Genomic DNA, 23,112 nt, shown 5'->3' with positions numbered 1-23,112 from the left:
ATATTTCAGTAACAAAGGCCCTTCAGCTTGATATTTCCCTTCAATTTGTGAAGTAACAAGCTATGAATCACTTAAAACCTTGATTTCCTTAGCTCTATGCTCATTTGCTTGCATTAATCAGCTATCAAAGCTTCATATTTCACTTAATTATTTAAGGTCAGAAAATTCAAATAGAGGGAGTATTCTACTGAAACCCATATTTAAAAAAAAACTATTATATAAAAGTAAAGAATATTTATCATTTAAAGAACATAATTTTTTATCATTTTAAGTAAAATTAATGTATTTTAGTATGGTTTTACCTTCGGTCTCTCCCACAAAATCAAGAGTAGAGAGAAAAGGAGAATATTATGGAAGAAAGAAAACGTAAAAATCTACCAAAAAGTAGTTTCAGTTGGAATGACATAAATACATAAAATTGTGTCATCTAGAATGATAAATATTTATTGGGTTCGCTTTTTCTACGATCAATGTAGATAACTTATCTACAATGAACTCAAAACGACGTCGTTTTAATATAAAAATCAAGGTATTTTTATAATTATAATTTATTTCAGGGTTATAATAGTCTTTTTCATTATAATATTTTTTTTAAATCCAAAATGATATTATTTTGGAAGCGAATATAGATAATTTATCTACATTTAATGTAGTAACATTAAAGCCATATTTATTTCAATAAAATAAATAAATTTCGAAAATATTTTAGATTTTTGTTTTTCATAAAACTCAAAATAATGTCATTACGGTTGCAAGGAGCAACTGTGTGTAAGAGAAGAAACACTCTTCCCTGCAAACAGATATCCTTTTTGACAAATAGAAAATTTCATGTTCGCCAATGATGTCTCTTGTCTTTGTTCTTCTATTCCATCACGGTTTTGTTCTTCTGCTTAATGTGCTTGTGGGTTTCGGTCACTGCCACATTCCAACCACACTCGAAGGTCCTTTTGATCCTGTCACCGTTCCCTTCGACCCCGCCTTGCGCGGCGTCGCCCTCGACTTGCCGGACACCGATCCCCGTGTTCGCCGCCACGTCCGGGGTTTCGAGCCCGAACAGATTTCACTCTCTCTCTCCTCCAACCATGATTCCATTTGGGTCTCATGGATTACAGGTATCTTGTGTGACAATACTAATACGGTTTTAAAACACTTCATGATCATATTTGTAGTTATGGTATGATTCTGATCCTTGTGATTTTATCGATACATCAACATCACCTAAATAAAAATCAAAATAAATAAAAACTAAAGAAAAAAAAAGGAGAAATATTTTTATGGATGGATGTAATAAATGATTTGAACATAAATTAAATTGGGTTTTGATGGTTTTAATCCAATGCTGTTATTCATGTTGTTTTGTTGATGATGTGAAAATACCTAGGGGAGTTTCAAATTGGTTATGACATCAAGCCGTTAGACCCTAAAACTGTCTCAAGTGTTGTTCAATATGGAACTTCAAGATTTGCATTAGTGTATGAAGCTAGAGGCCAATCTCTTATCTACAACCAGCTTTATCCTTTCGAAAGCCTTCAGAATTACACTTCTGGAATCATCCATCATGTTCGTCTCACAGGTGAACTTTTTTCTTTTTTGTTTCCTAGTAAGAGTTTAATACACCAAACTGACCCAAGGAACTGTTTCTATTATTCTGTTTAAGTGTTGTGTTTTTTTCTGGTTGTTGTAGCTTAGTATTGGGTTGGATCAGGAGTATATATATATAAGCCATAATGAGAGGACCCTTCTTTTGCAATCAGTTTGTAGTAATGGTATTATCTATGCTGTCTATTTAATACGGGAGTGGATCCTCTCGTATGTTATTTAATATGACCATATCATGTGAGTGAATCCTAACCATACAAGGGTAAAAATCAATGGTGATAAGAGATGAGAGAGAAAAAAATATAGAAATAGGAAGTTACAAAATTATCACAGTTTATTTGTTCATTGATGATTAAGATCATCTCACATGACATGGTCATGTTAAATAACTCATGAGAGTATCTATTTTCATTTAATATGTTATCAAAATGATTTTGGTCATTGTTCTTGAACACTGTGATTTGCAGCTTTCCAGCACTAAGAAAGGTCAATACTTTCAAGTAATTTCATGTACACTTATTAGGCATTGCGGTTTATTTTTTTGTCGTGGGATGAAAATTAAATGTTAGATAGAGGTCAATGATGAGGATTGAGCCATGCAAGATGCAACTGACTCTGCCAGGATAAGGCTAGTTGTTATTGTATGGAAGTTTCATGTTATAGTTTATTTAAACTAGTTTCCACTGTATGTGTAGGATTGGAACCAAGCACATTATACTATTATCAATGTGGAGATCCCTCATTACAAGCCATGAGTGATATATACTATTTCAGGACCATGCCAATTTCTGGTCCACAGAGCTACCCAGGCAGAGTTGCAGTAGTAGGAGATCTTGGTCTCACTTATAATACAACTACTACCGTCAGTCACCTAACTAGTAATAAACCTGATCTTCTTCTATTGGTTGGTGATGTAACCTATGCGAATCTGTACCTCACAAATGGAACTGGCTCTGACTGTTATAGTTGCTCGTTTCCACTAACCCATATACACGAAACCTACCAGCCTCGATGGGATTATTGGGGAAGGTACAAGGAAAAATTATTTAAGTTCGAAGCAATAGCTTAAGGCTGATGAAAAAGCACTGTGATATTATATTATATCTTCTTATGCTACCATAACTGAATGATTCCAGGTTTATGCAGAATCTAATTTCCAAAGTTCCAATAATGGTGATAGAAGGAAATCATGAAATAGAAAAACAAGCTAGAAACAGGAAATTCGTGGCTTACAGTTCCAGGTTTGCATTCCCCTCTGAAGAAAGTGGATCTTCATCCACACTCTACTACTCTTTCAATGCTGGGGGAATTCATTTTATTATGCTTGGGGCTTATACTAATTATGATAAAACAGGTATTTCCCTGCTCTACCCCTTTTCACTGTACAATTATTTGCCTTAAGTTGATTTATTTTGGGTTATACCTTATCAGTATTGATTTAGTAGGTATGCTTTTCGATCCTTACTTAGACAGGCAGGCCAGAGTGAAAACAAATTAGAAGAAAAAAAAATGAATTTTGAGAATGTGAAGTTTTGGCTGTGTGGGCAAATCATGGTTAACTAAGATGGATTTACTGTTTGTTTACTGTCTTCAGATAAGTTTCCAAAAGCATTGGCCATTAATTAGAGTTTACTATCTACACTGACCGGCAAATAACTTCAAGTGAATATTGTTAAATGAACTGGTTATTTTAATGAAAATTGTGTCATATTTCATGAAATTTCCATCAGAGTAAATACTTAGAACGAAAAATAATTTTGAGAGCTTAGAGGATGGCCCAATGAAACTTCTTTGTATTGCACTTATCAAGTATATGGGATGGTATTTTGAGTTAGCAGTCAATACCGGATTCACCTATATTATACTACTACTTATGGGACTACTTTGATTGACCCTGTATTTTGGATGACAGGAATCATAAGTACATGTCAACCTGGACCTGAAAGAATTTTTTTAAATCTGATAAAAATCACTTTTTCCCTTGAGTCGGAACTTGATTCAGAAAAGGACTAACATGTCTAAATTCTGGGGGAGCAGTATATGTTATAGTTACTGAACTAACAAGTTACAATCAAAATGGAAAAGGAAAAGAGAATATTATTGGGTGTTGAAACAGAGACAAGTATTAGTATTCAGTTATACTGAAAATTATTGGGTGTTGAATGTTCTTAAAATTGGCATTGTAATCAATTCAAAGGTTTTATTGGTTTCAATATACATACAGATGTTGTTCTATTATCTGAATTGATCCATAAACATAATGAAGAGCGTTTACTTTTTTTTCCCCCATCTTGTTACCTGGGACGGTTAATTTCATGGCAGCTGAACAATACAAGTGGCTGGAGAGAGATCTGGCTAGTGTCGACAGATCAATAACTCCGTGGCTTGTAGCTGCTTGGCATCCACCATGGTATAGTTCCTATAAGGCCCACTATAGAGAAGCAGAGTGTATGAGGGTGGAGGTGGAAGACCTGCTATACTCATATGCTGTGGATATAGTATTTAATGGACATGTGAGTTATCCTAAATCCTAATGAATAAAATGATGATAATCTATTTAAAGTCTGTTCTTACATCCAATGAACTATCATAGCCATGAGATAAAAATGACAAAAAAAAAATTTATACTAATGGTCAAGGGCCATTTTTTTACTTTTTTTTGTTTTTTCTTAGTGAACTGGCGATATGTGCATTAATTCAAAGCTTCAGCTGCTCCTGTATAACAGCATATAGTAATTAAAGCAATCTGAACGCCATGGTAATTAAATGATTTTGTATTCTGAAGCAAATTGGAACACTTATTTTTCTTAGTCAGCCGTGATTATGGATTTTATGTCTGATTTACTCCCTAAAGTTCACCACAAGCATATTATTAAGAGGTTAATAATAGTGCATATATCACTAGTACTTAGTCAAATACTTGTATGATTTAGTAGGACTAAGCTGTGCTTTTTGTTTCTTATTTAAATTCATCACCAGGTTCATGCTTATGAGAGGTCAAATCGGGTTTATAATTATAATTTAGATCCATGTGGTCCTGTATATATTATAGTTGGGGATGGGGGTAACCGAGAGAAGATGGCAATCAAACACGCAGACGAGCCTGGTCACTGTCCTGATCCATCAAGCATCCATGATCCACATGTGGGTGGCTTTTGTGCAACAAATTTTACATTTGGCCCAGCATTGAGTAAGTTTTGTTGGGATCGCCAGCCAGATTATAGTGCTTTCAGAGAAAGTAGCTTTGGCTATGGGATTCTAGAGGTACCATTCCCTTCATATCCCACCCTTGTGGAGTACAACAAGCACGGTGGTACAAGTGCTGCATTCATTTAATTTATATACTAGTTATGGTTGAGTACTCATTATCTGATGGACAGTTAAATATTAAAAGCTCTGCTATATCATGTTAGGTTCTGATGCTATGAATTAATGCTTATAGGACTAATACTAGTTGCACTTAGGATATATCAAAATCAAGCAGGGACATTCCTGTGTTTCAAATAGTTGTAAAATCTTTTTTTGATTTTTGAAATATGACCTCAATTTCATTTGAGTCTCTATCTTATGGAACCTCAAATTGACTGAACAAAGTATCAGAAATCATGCTCATACCTAATTAAGTGTTTCTATGTGTAATATGCAGGTAAAAAATGAAACATGGGCTTTGTGGACGTGGTATCGAAATCAGGACTCTTACAAGCAAACTGGGGATCAAATTTACATAGTGAGACAACCTGATATATGTCCTGTTCATCAGAGGGTGTGCAGAGATTCTTTTGCTTCAATTTAAGAGACCTGAAGAGGTATTCATTTGCTGTCTTTGATGAAAATGTCACAACAGGTGAATATAAACCTCGATGTAGACTACAGAGAGCTGAACGTCACAACTGGCATGAGTAGGCATGTATTCTATCTTTTATTAAGATGTTATGCTACCTACTACCGGTGCCCAATATTATAATAAACTCTGTTGTTAGTTAGCGATGGACATACAGAATGTAAAATGAAAGTAATGAAAATCCTTAGTATTATTTTGTTAGAATCTGAACTAAATGGGAATGAAAAATGCGCAGTTACCTTAGCCTTGGTCTTTGTTGCTTAACCACGATGTACTTATTAAATGCATACTATAAACAAGTAAATTTTTTGAACGTTTGAGTTTAGAACATACACGCTCTTGTTCTTGAATTTGTTTTATTGGAATCACAAGTTCAATATTTTGAATGACCTGCAGCTCTGACAGTGATGATAAATGTCAAAAAATTGCCGAAATCTTGGTAAGGATGATTAGAGCCAAGTACAATGGCGTGCCTGTACAAAGACGTCACATGGAAAAAAATTTATGCCTTTCCCATTCATTCTCATGACCTAACTTGTGCAACACAAACTATATAACCACAACTGGAATTCAGAAGATGAAGCAATATAAGCCAATGAGGCACATAAATAACCCCCTTGAAAAATTTCAGCTGTATCTATGGATACAAAGAGTAAGATCATAGAGCTTAGAAGTTCTTCTTGATCATGAGTCTCTTTTTTTAACCACAAGTTCAATTATTTGAATTGCCTGCAGCCCTAAGAATGATGAAATGTGTCTTTTCAATTTTAGGTACATATATGCCTCTTTTATTTATAGAAAAACAGCCAATTCCTTGGTAAGGATGATAAAGCAATGGTGTAGTGCATGTAAATCACTCAAAAGGAAAAAAAAAATTGCATGCATTTTCCCTTCTCATCATCTCAATTTTGTGAGTCAAATTATATAACAGCAATTGGCATACAGAAGAACAATTATGAGCCAGTGAAACACAAACAAACTTTTGAAAAATATCATCTCTATTCATGAAAAGAAACAGTAAGAAATCATCATCCACACTCTTATTCACACCCCAGAACTGCACAAAAGAATAAAAAAAAAAAAAGCCAATAACATAATATCAACAATAACAAATACAAATTTTGAAAAACAAAAAACAAAAAAAAGTTCCCAACACAAACAAAGAGAGAACCCAGAACTTGAATATTAAAAAAATAAAAAAATAAAAAAAATCAGAAAATGTCAAGAATCTCCAAAATGAAATTGTTGCAGAGTGGGCAATTGCCCCTACTGACCATAAGCTCCCTTGAACACATCCTGCAGAAAGTGTGGCCACAAGGTATAAAAGCAGCAGCCTTATGCCTCACCATGCAAACACAGCATGTGTATTCCATTACACCTTCTCCTTCCTCTTCAGCTTCCCCACCTTCTTCTTCATCAAAATCTTCGTCATCACTCAATATATACCTTGACCCTTCAAGCCCCATTTCCCTATCAGTTTCCTCCAGCAAATCCATCAGCGACATCATCACCGGAGCCTCACCCGCCTCCTCCGCCTCTGCTGCCGCCGCAGCTTCCGCTGCCTCCTGCGCCGCCACCGCCTCCCTTGCCGACAGCGCCCTCCCTGTCTCCGGGAGCCTGCTGCCGTCGTCGGGTTCGTCGTCGTCGAAGCTGTCCCGGAAAGTCACCACGCGGCCTCGCCGGAACGGCTCCGTTTGCAGGGTGGTGGAGTTCCGCCGAGATAGCTGCGGCCGGAGAACGCCGCCGGCGGGGACGTTGTCGGAGGAGTCGCCGGCGAAAGGCGTGTCGAGCGGTGACCTGTAACGTGTAGAGCTACCGCGAGTGAACTGAGGCCTTGTGGCTGGCGCCGTTGCCGGTGAATCGGAGTCCTCCGTCGGGTCGAGGTCTTCCACTTGGTGAGCCATGTACTGAGTTGACGTGTCCGAGTCGGGGTGAGTCTGGTGGCGGACCGAGTTTCGACGACCGTACTGGGAAAAGCTTCTGCTGTTTGGGTGAGGGACTGGGATATCCGAAGTCGGAATATGAATTGACGATGTCCAAGCAGAGCCGGCGCGCTTGAGCCGAAGCTTGTCCTTGAAGGCTTTCCAAGATCTACCAAATCAAGTAAGCAAAACATCTAACATGTATCCAGAAAAAAAAAAAAAAAATGAACTATATAATTATAGGAAAAAGTTTACGTTCACTAATGCTCTTGTAGTTTGTTTCAGAATTATCTATGCTCTTGTGATTTTCTTTTTTTAATCACATATGTCCTGTGCTTTGTAAAAAATAACAAACCACATGAGCATATGTGATAAAAAACATACCTTTTTGTAAACCAAAGGGAGACATCACAAGGACATAGGTGGTGATTCTAGAGCAAACGCATTGGTGAACTTTTCCCATAATTATAATATGGGATAAGTGTTTGTTCTTTAAATGACACAACTTGTTTTATTTCACTTGCATAAAGAGGTGAGATCTACACCTTTATATTTTTTTGTTCACCCTCTCTCCTCATTTATTTATCTCTTTCTCTCACAATGACACAATTTTATCTCCTTTAAAATGATACACATTTTTCCCAAATAATATTTACCTTTCATTAAAAATTCACACAACATTCCTTAAAAAAATACTTTCTTAAAATTTTTAAAGAAACAATAATTTTCATCGTAAAGTATAAAATCAACTAATAACATGAGTAAAATATATAACATTTTTATCTCAAAAATTTTAATTGATATATATATAAGATAAGTTATTATTATATCAGAATAAGCCATCTTATAATCTTTCTTAGCTAAGCAGTAACTCACATTGCTGATAAATTAGAATAATTAAATATAACTAAGATCAATTATTAAGATTAAAAGTATAATTAATATTATTAAAAAAGAACTAATAAAAAATATTAAGTGAAACTGAATGAATAAATAATTTTTATTATATTTCTAATTATAATAATAGTTTTCATCTTACAATGATAAGTTTTATATTCTTTAATAATCAATTTCAGTGAATTTAGTAATTTATATAATTAATAAAATAAAATTATTACTTGTAATGTAAATAAAAAATAAAATATTATTAGATGAGAGTGGTGTAAGTAGTGGTGTAAGACTGTAAGTTGTTATTATGAGTTTACTGTTATTCGTGGGTACGTTATTAATATGAGTTTAATATTTCATTTATTGCTAGATAACTTAATTTAATGTCAGTCAAAACAACATTATTAATAGGGTTGAATAAAAAACAAACGAGGATATATTTACAACTTAAAAATTTTATAATCTCTTGCCATCAAATTTTAATCATTGAGATTTAGTGATAAGAGGTTGTAAAATTTTTAGATTGTAAGTATATTTCTTCTCTAAAAAAATTATCATAATAAAATTAATATTATTATAAAATAATTTAAGATTATAAAATATTTTTTCTATCTACCCTAAAAGAACGTTATTTTGGATGGGAGGAAAAATATTAAATCCACATATAAAAACAAGGCTATTATTTTTTGGAAAAAAGTGTGTATTATTTTGAAGAATGAGGTAAAGATGTGTCATTTTAAGTGAGAGAGAGTAGATAAAAAAAATAAAAAAAGTGGGTCATATTTTTCCTATCTACCCTAAAAGAACATTATTTTGGATGGAAGGAAAAATATTAAATCCACATATAAAAACAAGGCCATTATTTCCTGGGAAAAATGTGTATTATTTTAAAAGAGGTAAAGATGTATCATTTTAAATGAGAGAAAAAGATAAATCATAGAAAATAGAGTGGATAAAAAAATAAAAATGTGAATCTCACCTTTTTGTGATAATGAAATGACACAAGTTGTGTCAATTATAAGGACAAATATTTTTTCCTTATTTCTTTTACCCATAAAAGCTTTTAATTTTTATTGTTGATCCAATTATTATTATTTTTGAATAAATAACGTATATCCTTATGCAAGACTCAGGAGCAGGTAACATTCTAATTCTACCATGTGATTAATAAATTAAATTTTTTAAATATAAGAAGTAGATGAATTATTAAGATCGAATTCTTGTGTAAGACAATCCTCTATATATATATATATATATATATATATATATATATATATATATATATATATATATATATGGAAAAACATTTCTCTGGCAACTTAAGATAAGTTTATCTACGGACATCCCAAAATTACGTCGTTTTATTTATTTTTATTTTTATATTAATTTATTCACCTTTGAATGATTATGATTTTATTTTTCTCTCTCTTCCTTTGTCACTATTGATCCATCTTTGTACGGTTATGATCTAGTAGCCGAAGATAAAATTATCTCAAGTAGCTTGAGAAATGATAAGCTCATATATATATATGGGGTTTGTTTTTCTCATGTTGCATGAGAAAACAAACTCTTCCTACACACACCATAAAAAGTTGTGCCACTCATTTTTTTGTTTTTTTTTTTAAATAATTGGGTCTCACACTTGATGTATCTATGACATGAAATTAGAATTCTTCTACAACATAAGATTTATTTTTCCCTATATATTGGGAAAACATTTTCTCATATCGTAGAAGAGTTGTTTTCTCCTACAAGTGATCCTTCGATTTTTGTGCAATATTTTCTTTTGCTTTTTTATTTTTTTAATAGATGTGGGCTCCACATAAAATATGTCTACTACATGAGAAAATCTTCTTGAGAAAATCGAAACCCTATATATATATAGGGTTCACTTTTTCTACAGTCAATGTAGATAATTTATCTACATTGAGTCCAAAACGACGTCGTTTAGAGGCAGAAATCAAGGTATTTTCGTAATTATAATTTATTTTAGGGTTATAATAACTTTTTTCATTATAATTTTTAAATTTTTCAACTCAAAACGACGTTATTTTATCCGCGAATGTAGATAACTTATCTACATTCACTTTAGAAATATTAAACCCATGTATATATATATGTGTGTGTGTGAGATAAAATCTTTTTACACCGGTGTCAACAAATTTTAAAATTTCACATCAAATCTTAACATTTGATTTCCGCCAATCAACGGTTATTATTTATTGGGAGTTAAACTTATTAATTAATATTAATTTTCAGTAAATAATAACTGTTGATTGACAGAAATCAACATATAGGATTTGGTGTCAAATTTTAAAATTTGACACCGCTGTCAAAAGATATTCTATATATATATATATATATATATATATATATATATATATATATATATATATGGGGTTATCATTTCTCAAGCTGCTTGAGATAATTTTATCTCCGGCTACTAAATCATAACCGTACAAAGATGGATCAATGGTGATAAAGGAAGAGAGAGAAAAAGGGAATCATAACCATTCAAAGGTGAATCAATTAATATAAGGAAATATATAAACAAAACGACGTAGTTTTGGGGTGGCCGGAGATAAATTTATCTCAAGTTACGGGAGAAATTTTTTCCCTATATATATATATATATATATATATATATATATTTGAGAAAAGTGTTTGTCATTTTAAATGACATAAAATTATGTCATTTTAAGAGAGAGATTGACACAAAATAAAATAAAAAATTATTTAAAATTTAAATTAAAAAAAAACACTCACTTTCTTCCCATGATTTTCATTTCCTGTGTCTATCTCTCTTGAAATGACATAATTTATGTCATTTAAAATGACAAACATCAAACCCAATATATATAGGGAAATGTTATATTTACAAACTTTTTATTTACAAATTCTTACAAACTAAACTATATATGACCGGTCATACACTAATCAAGAGTGTATGACCGATCTACTTAGTGTAATTTATAAAAAAAATTAATAATTAACGGTGAAACGTGACTCAATAATTTATATTAAATTTAGTTTGGTTAGGTTGGTAAAAGTTTAATAATTAACAGTGAAACGTGACTCAATAATAACCATCATTAATTTTCAAAACAGTGATTAGGTTTGTTATTAAATTGGTTATATTAACTAAGCTATGTCTGAGGATATACTTACAACTAAAAAAGTTTATCACTTTTGTAATCAATTTAATCATCGTTGATTTCAGTCAATCTAACCGTTATAATTTATTGAGAATTAATAATTAACTAAATGAATGTGACTCAATAATTTTTCAAATCAACGAAAATCAGTAACCATTATGTTGGTTGTAAATAATGATTTAGTTACCTGCGGTCCTTCTTGTTGGTCTCGTCTTCTCTGATGATGTCTAGGAGGGTTCGGCTCTTTGGGAGCTGTTGCTGCGGCGGCGGCGGCGCTGCGTGTGGTCTTTTCTGGTTGCCTAAGATGTCGTCAAGGCTCAATCCGGCTAGCGTGTCTGATGCTGACATTTGATCATGAAGTGTTACCCTCCGGCGACCTTCCATTTCAAACACACTTTTTATTATAACCTTATTTTTTCCTTCAAGATTACAGCATCAAAATCTACAAAATCAGATAAAAAGGTTTCCGAGACAGAGAATGAATTTTCCGAATTTTTAATTTTATTTTTCTAGGGTGGGAATTTTCTCGGGAAAGTAGGAGACTTTGCCTGAAGAAGAGGAAGTAAAATGAAAGGATCGAATGGGTTAATGGTGTATAGACAAGCAATAGGTCGGGAATTTTCTCAGAAAAATGAAAGATTTTTTTTTTGTTGAGAAAAATAAAGAGAATTGTGGCATGAAACTAGAAAATTAGAGAAAGAATTCGTGGGAACGAAATGGAGAATTCCTGTTTTTTTTTTCTGGGATTGTAATTTGCAGAGTGCGCCCGGAAGAGCTGAATGAAATTTATGGAAGGTTCAGGAATGGTGCATGGGTAAGAAATAGGTCAGAAATTTTCTCGGGAAAATTGTCTTATTCCTAGAAAATGAAATGGAAACAAAAAGAAAACAGAACAAGACAGCAGAACCTCTTGTGGAAGACGTGAAGGAAAAACGTTGTTATGCATGAGTTCATTCATTTTCTTGTGGGGGGGACCCTTCATAAAGGAACACAAAACAAGACAAGAAAAATAAAATAAAATAAAAAGTGAGAGAAAGCCTCGGATACCTTGGGTCCCCGAACAGATCGAGAGAGGTCACAGATCTATGGTACCAACACAGTTTTTTTGGCTTTAATTTATCCCTGCAAAAAAAAAAATTGATAAAGGAAGAAAGTAATTGGAAAAAGAAATGGTGAAATTATTAGAAGGAAGGGTCAAAATCATGGTGGGGTGAGGGAGGGGCTCACAATTATAATAAAAGGATACAAGATGCAGTGTTGTTGTTGTTGTTAGAAGAGTGTTCTGAATTTGCCACCTTCTTCTGTTCTCTCTTCAATTTGTCTGAATTTTGCAAATTGCAATTGGTGGTCCATGGTGACAAGGTGAATGGGAGAGAGATAATGAGTCATATAGAAAGAGAGTGTGTGTGAAGTGAAGGTTGGATTTTAATTAAAGAAACGATTTTTATGGGGAAACACATCTCTCCCATGTTTGCGGGGAGATACTCTTGTTAATCTACCGGGAAATTTGTCTACGAATAAATACAACTATATCTTTTCTTTTCTTTTCATTTATATTCTTCATTTTTTTAACTTTCTTATGTTTTTTTAACTTTCAATTATTTATTTTAAACAAATAGCAGCCAAAATACATCAAAATACTATTTGTTGTTAGAAAAAAAGCATACGTTATTACATACAATAATCTTAGATAAAAAAAATAAAAGTATATATTAATAAAATATCGTATAAGTAATACTATTTCGCTTATTTAGAATTTTCTAATCTTTTAATCTTATTGTTTTAAGTTCTAATGAAAAAATATTCAAAAAATATTTGTTTAATTTATTTTTTTATATTTCATTAATAGCGTATTTCAATTAATTATATAATTTATACTAACATTATTAGTACAAGGTATATGAAAGTTTTCACGATTTCCACCAAATATTTTTTAGGGAGGAGCGATGAATTTTAAGTGTGATTAAGTCCCAACTCAGAATAAGTCTCATAGTCGGCTCAAAGAGTTTAAACTTAGAGATACCGGAGGTCAAATTGTCTCAAAGAGATAATTAGAGTCTGTATAGATAAAAAAGTTTTCATAAATGTATATAAGATAATATATTGAATAGAAATCAACAAGGTGAGATAAAAATATTGATTTAAATAGAGATTTTACGTAGAACTCATAATAATAATAAGGTAAAGATGATAAAGAGATATTAATAAATAAATCATTAGGATTGATTTACTGATAAAATGTTTGAATAGTTTGCATGAGGTCATGAGTTCTTATTACTATTAAATAAAAAAGAGAAATATTAATAAATAACACATATATCTTTTGTTCGGTCTTATTGAACTGTATAAGGATACCTTAAGGGTATGCGCTCAGAGATATCTTAGAGATAGATATCTTGATTGGCTTATAGTCAATACAATCACTGCGCATAAGTAATAAGCTTATAGCCAAGATTTGAGTGTGTACACAGTGTTGGCAGTAATAGTAAATAGGTCAAAGTGTATACCTGGGATCTTTAGCCTCTTTTTTATAATGGTTACCTCTAGGATTTGTGTAGATCTCTCATTTGTGGTAGGATTCAACTCCTCTTCTGTTGGGATAGAGTCTTTATCCTGATTGGCTTTATTGTTTTGTACTGTTAAGATAATTGGGTAATTATCCTTTGAGTGATCTTTGGGTGAGTAGTTAGGATATTGATATATTCCATATCAGTTGCCCCTCAGCCCGGTATTCCGAAGCTCGGAATGCCGGGATGTCTAAGTCTAATTGATAGGTCGACCCTACCGAGGTACTATGATCCTGCCTTGGGTTTTGTGCGACTACCTCTTTTTGGTTTAGCTTTTTATATTGGCTTCTTTTCTCTTGAAATCTCTGAGTGGTGAGGCGATGTTTGCCTTTTTTTTTTTACTTTGAGGTTGGCTTCTCTTGCCAAGGCTATTTAGTTTTGACTACGCTTATTGTCAGTCTTCGATATAGGCGTCCACCTAAGTTTTAGGACGGCATTTCATGCCTTCTTATTAATTAACCCGACTTTGCACTCCCTGCCTTTAAGTGCCGTGGTTCTAGATTTGGCTCAGTTTCGCATACCGAGATCTCTATTAGCATGGATTTGTCCTTTTGCAAAGGTGTATTGTACTTTAGGAGCACGAATTTTCTTACTGCGACTTCCCCCTTTTGGATTTGGCTCGCTGCCTATATCTTAATTTTGGGAAGGTCTTTCGTGCCTTCTTGAACGATTAGTCTGGCTTCGAATACCATGACTTCTCTTGTTTTCGACGGACTTGGCTTCTTTTTCCATAGTCTTGGATTCTTGAAGGAGGAGTTTGCCTCCTCGATTTTAAGCCCGAATACGTATACCGTGGCTTTTATTTTGAGCCCCACTTCATTCGTGATGGCTTTTTAATTTGAGGCCAGGCTGTTAGGCATATGTGGCCAAAACCTTAATGACTTGACTTTCCTGTTGTAGTCTTAAGTTACTAGGGCAATTCCTTCTTCATTTTGAGTCCAGCTTCACATACCGTGGCTTTCTTTAAATTGACTTGGCTTTTGCCTTGTCTACACTTTTGAAGGCGGTATCTTTGCCTTTCTGATTTTAGCCCGGCTTAACGTACCGTGGCTTTTCTATTGGACTAGACTTTTTGCCATATTTTGTTTGAGCCCGGCTTCGCATACCATAGCTTTCTACTTTGAGCAACGCTTCATTAGCGATAGATTTTTAATTTGAGGCTGGCCTGTTGGACCGCAGCAAACTTTGTCATTTGGCTTTGTTGCCAAAATCTTGAATATGAGCCTAACATCATATGCCGCCTTGATTTTTCTTTTATCTCAAATTGGAGTGTGATCCTTTTCTAGGATCATGATCTCTCCAAATTGGTCTTCTCGGATTCGGGTGTGATCCTTTTTGCTAGAATCACATCTCTCCAATTCCATCTCTCTCTTTTTTTCTTTGGATCAAGGTGTGATCCTTTTGCTAGGATCACATCTCTCCAATTTCGTCTTCATTTTTATCGCGGATTAGGGTGTGATCCTTTTGCTATGATCGCATCTCTCAAATTCCATCTTTTTTTTAACCCAGCTTTTTACGCCGTGGTCTTTTAATTTGAGCCTCATTTCTTTCGTGGAGACTTTTTTTATCTGAACCCGGCTTTTTACGCCATAGTCTTTTAATTTGAGCCCCATTTTTTTCGCGGAGGCTTTTTAATTTGAACCCGACTTTTTACGTCGTGTGCTTTTAATTTGAGCCTCGTTTCTTTCGCGGAGGCTTTTTAATTTGAACCCGACTTTTTACGCTGTGTGCTTTTAATTTGAGCCATATTTCTTTCGCGAAGGCTTTTTTATCTGAACCCGACTTTTTACGCCATGGTCTTTTAATTTGAGCCCCGCTTCTTTTGCGGAGGCTTTTTAATTTGAAACCTGCTTTTTACGCCGTGGGCTTTTAATTTGAGGCTGACCTCTTAAACTTGAAGCTCTTGGCTAAGCTGAGCTAATAAACTCGAAGCCCTTCACTGGGATGAGCTCAAGGCTAAGGCCGAGCTAATAAAATTGAAGCCCTTAGTTGGGCTGAGATGAAGCTCGAGGCTGATGCCGAGCTTTTAAACTTGAAGTCCTTCGCTGCGCTGAGCTAATAAATTTGAAGCCCTTAACTGGGTTGAGTTGAAGCTCAAGGCTGATGTCGAGCTTTTAAACTTGAAGCCCTTCATTGGGCTGAGCTAATAAATTGGAAGCCCCTAGTGTGGCTGAGTTGAAACTAGAGGTTGATGCCGAGCTTTTAATCTTGAAGCCCTTGGTTGGGTTGAGCTGGAGCTCAATACCGAGGCCGAGCTAATAAATTTGAAGCCCTTAACTGAGCTGAGTTGAAGCTCAAGACCGATGACGAGCTTTTAAACTTGAAGCCCTTCATTGGGCTTAGCTCAATACCGAGGCTGAACTAATAAGTTTGAAGCCCTTAGTTGGGCTGAGTTGAAGTTCAAGGCTGATGCCGAGCTTTTAAACTTGAAGCCCTTCGTTGGGCTGAGCTCAAGGCCGAGGCTGAGCTGATAAATTTGAAGCATTTAACTGGGCTAAGTTGAAGCTCAAGGTTGATGCCGAACTTTTAAATTTGAAGCCCTTTGCTGGACTGAGCTCAACGCCGAGGCCGAGTTAACAAATTTGAAGCCCTTAACTGGGCTGAGTTGAAGCTCAAGGCTGAGGCTGAGCTTTAATCTTGAAGCCCTTCACTGGGCTGAATTGGAGCTCAAGGTCGAGGATGAGCTATTAAACTTGAAGCCCTTAGTTGGGATGAGATGAAGCTCAAGGCAGATGCCGAGCTTTTAATCTTGAAGCCCTTGGTTGGGCTGAGTTGGAGCTCAATGCCGAGGCCGAGCTAATAAATTTGAAGCCCTTAACTGGGCTGAGTTGAAGCTCAAGGCTGATGCCGAGCTTTTAAACTTGAAGCCCTTTGTTGGGCTGAGCTTAAGGCCGAGGCTGAGCTAATAAATTTGAAGCATTTAACTGGGATGAGTTGAAGCTCAAGGCTAATGCCGAGCTTTTAAACTTGAAGCTTTTCGTTGGCCTGAGCTCAAGGCCGAGGCTGAGCTAATAAATTTGAAGCCTTTAATTGGGTTGAGGTGAAGCTCTAGGCTAAGGCTGAGCTTTTAAACTTTAAGCCTTTAGCTAGGATGAGTTGAAGCTCAAGGCTGAGGCCGAGCTTTAATCTTGAAGCCCTTCACTGGGCTGAGTTGGAGCTCTAAGCTAAGGCCGAACTTTTAAACTTTAAGCCCTTCGTTGGGCTGAGATGATGTTCAAGGCCGAGGCCGAGGTTTTAAACTTTAAGCCCTTAGCTGGGCTGAGATGAAGTTCAAGGCTTAGGCCGAGCTGATAATCATGAAGCCCTTTACTGGGCTGAGTTGAAGCTCAAGGCTGAGGTCGAGCTTTTAAACTTTAAACCCTTAGCTGGGCTGAGATGAAGCTCAAGGCTGAGGCCGAGCTTTATTCTTGAAGCCCTTCACTGGGATGAGTTGGAGCTCAAGGCCGAGACTGAGCTATTAAACTTAAAGCCCTTAGTTGGACTGAGTTGAAGCTCAAGGCTGAGGCCTAGCTTTATTCTTGAAGCCCTTCAGTGGGCTGAGTTGGAGCTCAAGGCCGAGGCTGGGCTATTAAACTTAAAGCCCTTAGTTGGGCTGAGTTGAAGCTCAAGGCTGATGCGGAGCTATTAAACTTAAAGCCTTTAGTTGGGCGAATTGAAGCATTAGGCTAAGACCGAGCTGATAATCATGAAGCCCTTCACTGGGTTGAGTTGAAGCTCAAGGATGAGACTGAGCTTTTAAACTTGAATCCCTTCGCTGGGATGAGCTCAGGTCTAAGACTGAGCTTTTAATCTTGAATCCCTTCGTTGGGATGAGCTCAAGGCTGAGGTCGAGCACTTAAATTTGAAGCCCGCCTTTTTTATTGAAGCTTTTTCCTTATGATTAAATGACCTCCTCCAAGTCTTCACTTGCTCCATCAAGAATTGCGACGACAAGAATCTTTGTCAAATCGTCATCTGCTTGGATCTAGAGCTCCATTCTAGAGTCTCTCGGAGGATCAAAGGCCTTTTTTGCGGTAGGGTTTGTCTCCTGATATATATGTGGTTTTAGCAATTTCAGGACGCGCGAGGTAGCCTGCAATGTGTGGCTTCGTGCTATGCCGCGCGTGTTCACCATGGCTGGGAGTCAAAATTTGTCAATCCCCACAGACGGCGCCAATGTTCGGTCTTATTGAACCGTATAAGGATACCTCAAGGGTATGCACTCAGAGATATCTTAGAGATAGATATCTTGATTGGCTTATAGTCAATACTCCAATCACTGCGCAAAAGTAATAGGCTTATAGCCAAGATGTGGGTGTGTGCACAGTGTTGGCAGTAATAGTAAATAGGTCAAAGTGTGTACCTGGGGTCTTTAGCATCTTCTTTATAATGGTTACCTCTAGGGTTTGTGTAGATCTCCCAGTTGTGGTAGGATTCAACTCTTCTTCTGTTGGGATAGAGTCTATATCCTGATTGGCTTTATTGTTTTGTACTGTTAAGATAATTGAGTAATTATCCTTTGAGTGATCTTTGGGTGGGTAGTTAGGATATTGATATATTCCATAACATCTTCAAAATGCTATATAATTTAAGAAGACTTATCTTTTGAGATAAATCTTGTCTGAAACATATGATTAAGACTTTTTTTTTTAGAATTAGCTAAAAATAGTAATTGAAAATTCACTTCCTAATTAATAAATACTTATAAAATTGTACAAGTGTGATCTTGACTGAGAGGCAAATTTATTCCTATGATCAGAATTCTATGTAGCAGGGAAAGGCACTATAATGCTAAGTTAGTATTTGAAATATAAAGGGAACATACATTGGTTGGATGCATAGAGTTAATATAGGAGGAGAACTAATTGTGGACTGCGATTAGGATCTACTTTTTCAATCGGACTGAGAACATTCCATTTTTCTAAAGTTTTTCTCTCTTTTAATTGAAAATAAAATAATAAAAAAGTAAAAGAAGAAGAAGGAAAATAAAAGAATGATAGATCATCACCTTTTCTTTTAATAGAAAAAACGTTCTTTTTTTCACCTTTGCTCACATATAAAAAGCTTACACCCATTCATTCAAACCAAAAATGAAATTTCAAGGCAAGTATGTATTACTGTATGCATCTCTTATTAGATTGAAAATTTTAAAGGAGATGTTTGGTACAAGTATTTTGGTGGGAATGATGATGTTGAGAATATTATTTGACCATGTTTGATATCAGAAAACCAAAAAAATTCTCAAGGAAATTATTTCCGCAGCATTCCCCTTTGTAACTACACATTCCAAAAAAATATCCCTCCTCACCTATGGTATTTTTTCCCCAAGAACTCGAAATGTGATTTTGACATTTTGAGACCAAATTATCCTGTTGAAATATACGAGGAGATGTATAAAAAGATTTTGCAGATAAACACAATTTTCGAACTCGTCTTCGTCTGTTCCATCATCAGATTTTGCATGTCGTAAAGGAGAAGAGGTACTGCAGTTACGACCCCCTTAGCCCCTTAGTATCCTTTCATAAATGTGGATACAGTCATTTCTTGCAAAATATGCTTGCAAACAGAACCAAGTTTTGTCAAAGATTATATCAATAGTTATCCATTTTGAAGATGTTCTTTATTAACTTCATGGTTTGAACCTTCCATTTTTTAATCTCAGGCATGTTTTCTTTCGTCAATAATTGCCTGACATCATTGTTTTGCCGCGCAACTAATGTTGTTGTCAAAAAATTGAAATTTAATTATAACCAATACAAAATTTCATGCAACTGATGCATGCACTGAGATATAATATTAAATTTTTATTCATGCTTACTGCTGATAGAAGGGAAAAACTAAGGGTAGAGACTAGAGAGTGAAAGTTAATGTAAATGCGTGTAGTGCCACCAATTCATATGTATTGTTTCTTGCATGCTTTCATTTTTTTTTTATCATTTCCTACATGGTTGATCATGCTCGTGTCATTGTTATCAAATTCAATGTGGATTGCGGCTAATCCCATAGCCGGCTCAAAGAGTCGAAGCTCGTGGGGATACCGGAGGGAGCCAACTCGTCTCAAAGAGATAATTAGGGTTGGGTAACTCCAAAAAAAAAAGATATAATATTAAAAAACAATGGATAATTTGGTAAATTCAGTTCAAATTCCCATCAATATTTTATAATCAAATAAACGTAGCATTAATAAAATTAACACGACTTTCTCAGCAAAATTTTGAGCTATCAAACATCTTTTCTTTACTTTTCCAGAAAAAATATTTTCTTATTATATTCCTAAATTTTTTTTTCCCGGTAAAAAAATATCTCCAATACTAAATGACCATGTGGATGAATTAGCTTTTGAGTATGGGTCTAGCTTTTGGGCATATAAGCGTTTCATATAGTCTTTTTTTTTTGATAAAAATGGAGGGCCTAGCCCAGAGAAACTATATTGATAACTATTGCATGTTCAAAGATACATGCTCTATCAGCAATTTTGAACAGAAAGTGTTCCAAAAAGCTAAAATGCTAACAAGGGAGAGGGAAAATACACTATCTCTACACCTTTGTTGTTAAAACCTAGTTTTGCTAGACTATCAACACACTCATTAGAATCCCTAGGAACAAAATTCCACAGGATTTGATCAAAGTTCTCAACAGCTTCCCTAATTCTGGCCATTAAGGAAGTGAATCCCCATCGGTTATCTTGTTTGTCAATACAAAGAAGAGCTTCTTTGTTATCACACCCAAGCCATATCCTTGAGAATTTTTGATCAGCAGCAAGCTTGAGACCATGTAAGATACCCCATAACTCAGCTTCTAAAGGAGAACAAACCCCTATCTTAGCAGAAAATCCTCCCAACCAAATTCCATTTGAAGAACACATAAAGCCACCACAAACTCCCATACTGGACTTGAGGTTTACAACTCCATCAACACGAATTATGACTGTATGTTGTACTAACTGTTGTCCATTATTGTCAAAGCTGAAAACTGACTTTGGCTTTAGCAAGAAAGGATCATTGGAGCTATTTTTCTTCATATCAGTGAGATAATTCAGGATTCTGCTTACTGGTTCTTAAGGCCAAGAGAACATTTCCTCATGGACCGAAGCATTTCTCCATTGCCATATAAACCAACATGTTACAAAGAAAACTTCCTTCCAATGCTGCCAAAGTATAGTTGTGAAAGGTTTGTCCAAATTTAGCCTAAACCATTCCACTCCTTCTGCAATCATGAAGCTATTAGGAATTTTACGATCAAACCATTTTTCCCATATACTCCTTGCAGCCTTGCAATCTCTCAGGGTGTGCATTATAGTTTCTTGACCATTGTAACAAGTGGGGCATTGGATTTCCCCTCCACTCCAATGACAAGTAGTGCTTCTAACAGGGAGTTTATTACGACAAGCCAGCCATAAAAACACTGTTATTCTATACGGCCCTCTCCACTTCCAAATGGCTGACCATATCTTGTCTTTCCTAGTGCCTGACTCCCTTAATTTCCAGTAAGCATCCCTCACAAGAGATCTGCCTGGGCTTCTTTTTTTCCAGTTAATCCAATCATCTGGGTTACTGTCACTTGGAGTTTTAATGCTGTACAGCATCTTTAACACAGATTCATGCAGGAACTCCACCAGATAGCACCATCTCCATTCTCTTGTTTTCATATCAACAAGGTCATGTACTTTGAGCTCCAGATCAGTAACTGGAGGTTTGTAGGAAGCCAAAGCAAAGAGATTACTTTGCCATCCTCCCCAGTCATCAGTCCAGAAAAAGATTTCCTTGCCACTTCCTAACACCCACTCTATATGCTGAGACATCTTTTCTCTGGCTGCACAAATGTTTTTCCAAATAGTAGAATCACTCTTCTTTGCAATTAAGCTGCGTTTAGGATTCTGCTTTCTGCCATATTTCCCAATCAAAACCTGAGCCCAAAGACTTCCCTGATCATTAACAAGTTGCCAAGCAATTTTCTGCATAAATGCTTCATTTTGAGTCCTTAGATTAATAATGCCCAGCCCTCCACATTCCTTAGGGTGACACAATTGCTCCCAGGAAACATAATGAGCCTTCCTCTTTGACTCCGAATCACCCCATATAAAACTTCTTTGCAGCTTCTCAATCTCCTGACATACATGAGCTGGAAGAACATGGTTTTGCATCTGATAGCATGGAATTGCGGATATGACACTTTTGGCTAGAGTGATTCTTCCTGCCAAAGATAAACTTTTGGACTTCCATCCTTGCAATCTGTTTTGAACTCTAAGAATCACATCAGCATAGTGATTTCTTTTAGTTCTCCTATGCCTCATCAGCACTCCCAAATATTGACCAAGGTTGTTAACATTTTTAAACCCACTTACAGCAGTTATAGCATCAACAGTTTCTTGCATAGTATTTTTAGAGAAAAAAATACAAGACTTCTCTATACTCACACACTGGCCTGACATGCTAGAAAATTTTTTCAAACAGTCCATAATACTATTCAACTGATCAATGGAGGATTCAATAAATAATATAATATCATTCGCGAACATTAAATGAGATATAGATGGAACAGCTTTACCTGCCTTGATTGGGAGCCAGTTCTTCTTCTCTACTTCATCTAAAATTAGGTGGGTGAGCTTCTCCATACAAAGAACAAAAAGATAAAGGGATAAGGGATCCCCTTGTCTTATTCCCCTTTGTGGCTGGAATCCAGAAGTTCTTGAACCATTCCAGAGTACCTCCAAATAGGGGCTTGTTACACAACCCATTATAGCTCTAATCAGAGATTTAGGCAGATTCAGCTCCCCAAGCACTGATTTTATGAACCTCCAGCTAAGCTTGTCATAAGCTTTCTCTAAATCAATCTTTATAGAGAAAAATTTTTTCCTACCTTGCATCTTGTGCATAGAATGTATGAGCTCTTGAGCTATTATTATATTGTCTTGTATGTGCCTCCTTGGAACGAAACTGGTTTGATTTGGGGATATAATATTCCCCAAGAGGGGTTTAATTTTGTTGGCCAGAATCTTGCTAAGCCCTTTATACATAGAATTGCAAAGTACAATTGGTCTGAATTGTCTCATCAAACAAGGCCTGTCAGTCTTCAGAATTAGTGCTATAAGAGTGTTGTTTATTGCTCTAATTTTATCCGGATAATGAAGGTACTCCTGCATACTGCTGAAAATTTGGGCT

The 23,112-nt window shown here is 35.4% G+C and overlaps 2 protein-coding genes across 6 annotated transcripts; one reads left to right on the top strand and one right to left on the bottom strand.

Moving 5' to 3' along the window:
- The first annotated feature begins 781 nt into the window (after nt 1-781).
- Nucleotides 782-5,628, top strand: LOC133314197 (purple acid phosphatase 15-like). Of its 4 annotated transcripts, none has more exons than XR_009751911.1 (7): nt 782-1,112; nt 1,382-1,573; nt 2,295-2,628; nt 2,736-2,953; nt 3,922-4,112; nt 4,273-4,357; nt 4,579-4,606. XR_009751911.1 is itself a non-coding variant. In XM_061515643.1 (7 exons), exons 1-7 carry the CDS (start codon nt 839-841, stop codon nt 5,390-5,392), a joined length of 1,551 nt encoding a protein of 516 aa, XP_061371627.1. In that variant the 5' UTR covers nt 782-838; the 3' UTR covers nt 5,393-5,628. The 4 variants fall into 4 exon arrangements, 3 of the variants coding, with proteins under 3 accessions (XP_061371627.1, XP_061371626.1, XP_061371628.1); XM_061515643.1 differs by lacking the exon at nt 4,273-4,357 and adding an exon at nt 5,246-5,628 and having other exon boundaries at nt 2,736-2,863; nt 4,579-4,863; XM_061515642.1 differs by lacking the exon at nt 4,273-4,357 and adding an exon at nt 5,246-5,628 and having other exon boundaries at nt 4,579-4,863.
- An 824-nt stretch (nt 5,629-6,452) lies between these two features.
- LOC133314198 (uncharacterized) lies at nt 6,453-12,511 on the bottom strand. 2 transcript variants are annotated; one of them, XM_061515646.1, is made up of 3 exons: nt 12,453-12,511; nt 11,593-11,782; nt 6,453-7,531 (listed from the first exon to the last, which is right to left on the bottom strand). In XM_061515646.1, exons 2-3 carry the CDS (start codon nt 11,751-11,753, stop codon nt 6,652-6,654), a joined length of 1,041 nt encoding a protein of 346 aa, XP_061371630.1. In that variant the 5' UTR covers nt 11,754-11,782; nt 12,453-12,511; the 3' UTR covers nt 6,453-6,651. The 2 variants fall into 2 exon arrangements, with proteins under 2 accessions (XP_061371630.1, XP_061371629.1); XM_061515645.1 differs by lacking the exon at nt 12,453-12,511 and having other exon boundaries at nt 11,593-12,254.
- Between the last annotated feature and the right edge of the window lie 10,601 nt (nt 12,512-23,112).

Source organism: Gastrolobium bilobum, unplaced genomic scaffold (genome assembly GCF_033153095.1).
Source record: "Gastrolobium bilobum isolate Gb01-03AN ecotype WA unplaced genomic scaffold, APGP_CSIRO_Gbil_v1 utg31154, whole genome shotgun sequence".
In the NCBI taxonomy this organism is placed as follows: domain Eukaryota; kingdom Viridiplantae; phylum Streptophyta; class Magnoliopsida; order Fabales; family Fabaceae; genus Gastrolobium; species Gastrolobium bilobum.
This window is presented reverse-complemented; position numbering and strand designations above follow the sequence as displayed.

What these genes read in the sequence shown, in the direction of transcription:
- LOC133314197 (XM_061515642.1), top strand. Translation starts at nt 839, where the DNA reads ATGATGTCTCTTGTCTTTGTTCTTCTATTCCATCACGGTTTTGTTCTT. An exon ending in CCATCATGTTCGTCTCACAG is followed by an intron (nt 1,574 to 2,294) that starts GTGAACTTTTTT and finishes CTGTATGTGTAG; the next exon opens with GATTGGAACCAAGCACATTA. An exon ending in ATATAGTATTTAATGGACAT is followed by an intron (nt 4,113 to 4,578) that starts GTGAGTTATCCT and finishes ATTCATCACCAG; the next exon opens with GTTCATGCTTATGAGAGGTC.
- LOC133314198 (XM_061515645.1), bottom strand. Translation starts at nt 11,789, where the DNA reads ATGGAAGGTCGCCGGAGGGTAACACTTCATGATCAAATGTCAGCATCA. An exon ending in ACCAACAAGAAGGACCGCAG is followed by an intron (nt 7,532 to 11,592) that starts GTAACTAAATCA and finishes TTGATTTGGTAG; the next exon opens with ATCTTGGAAAGCCTTCAAGG.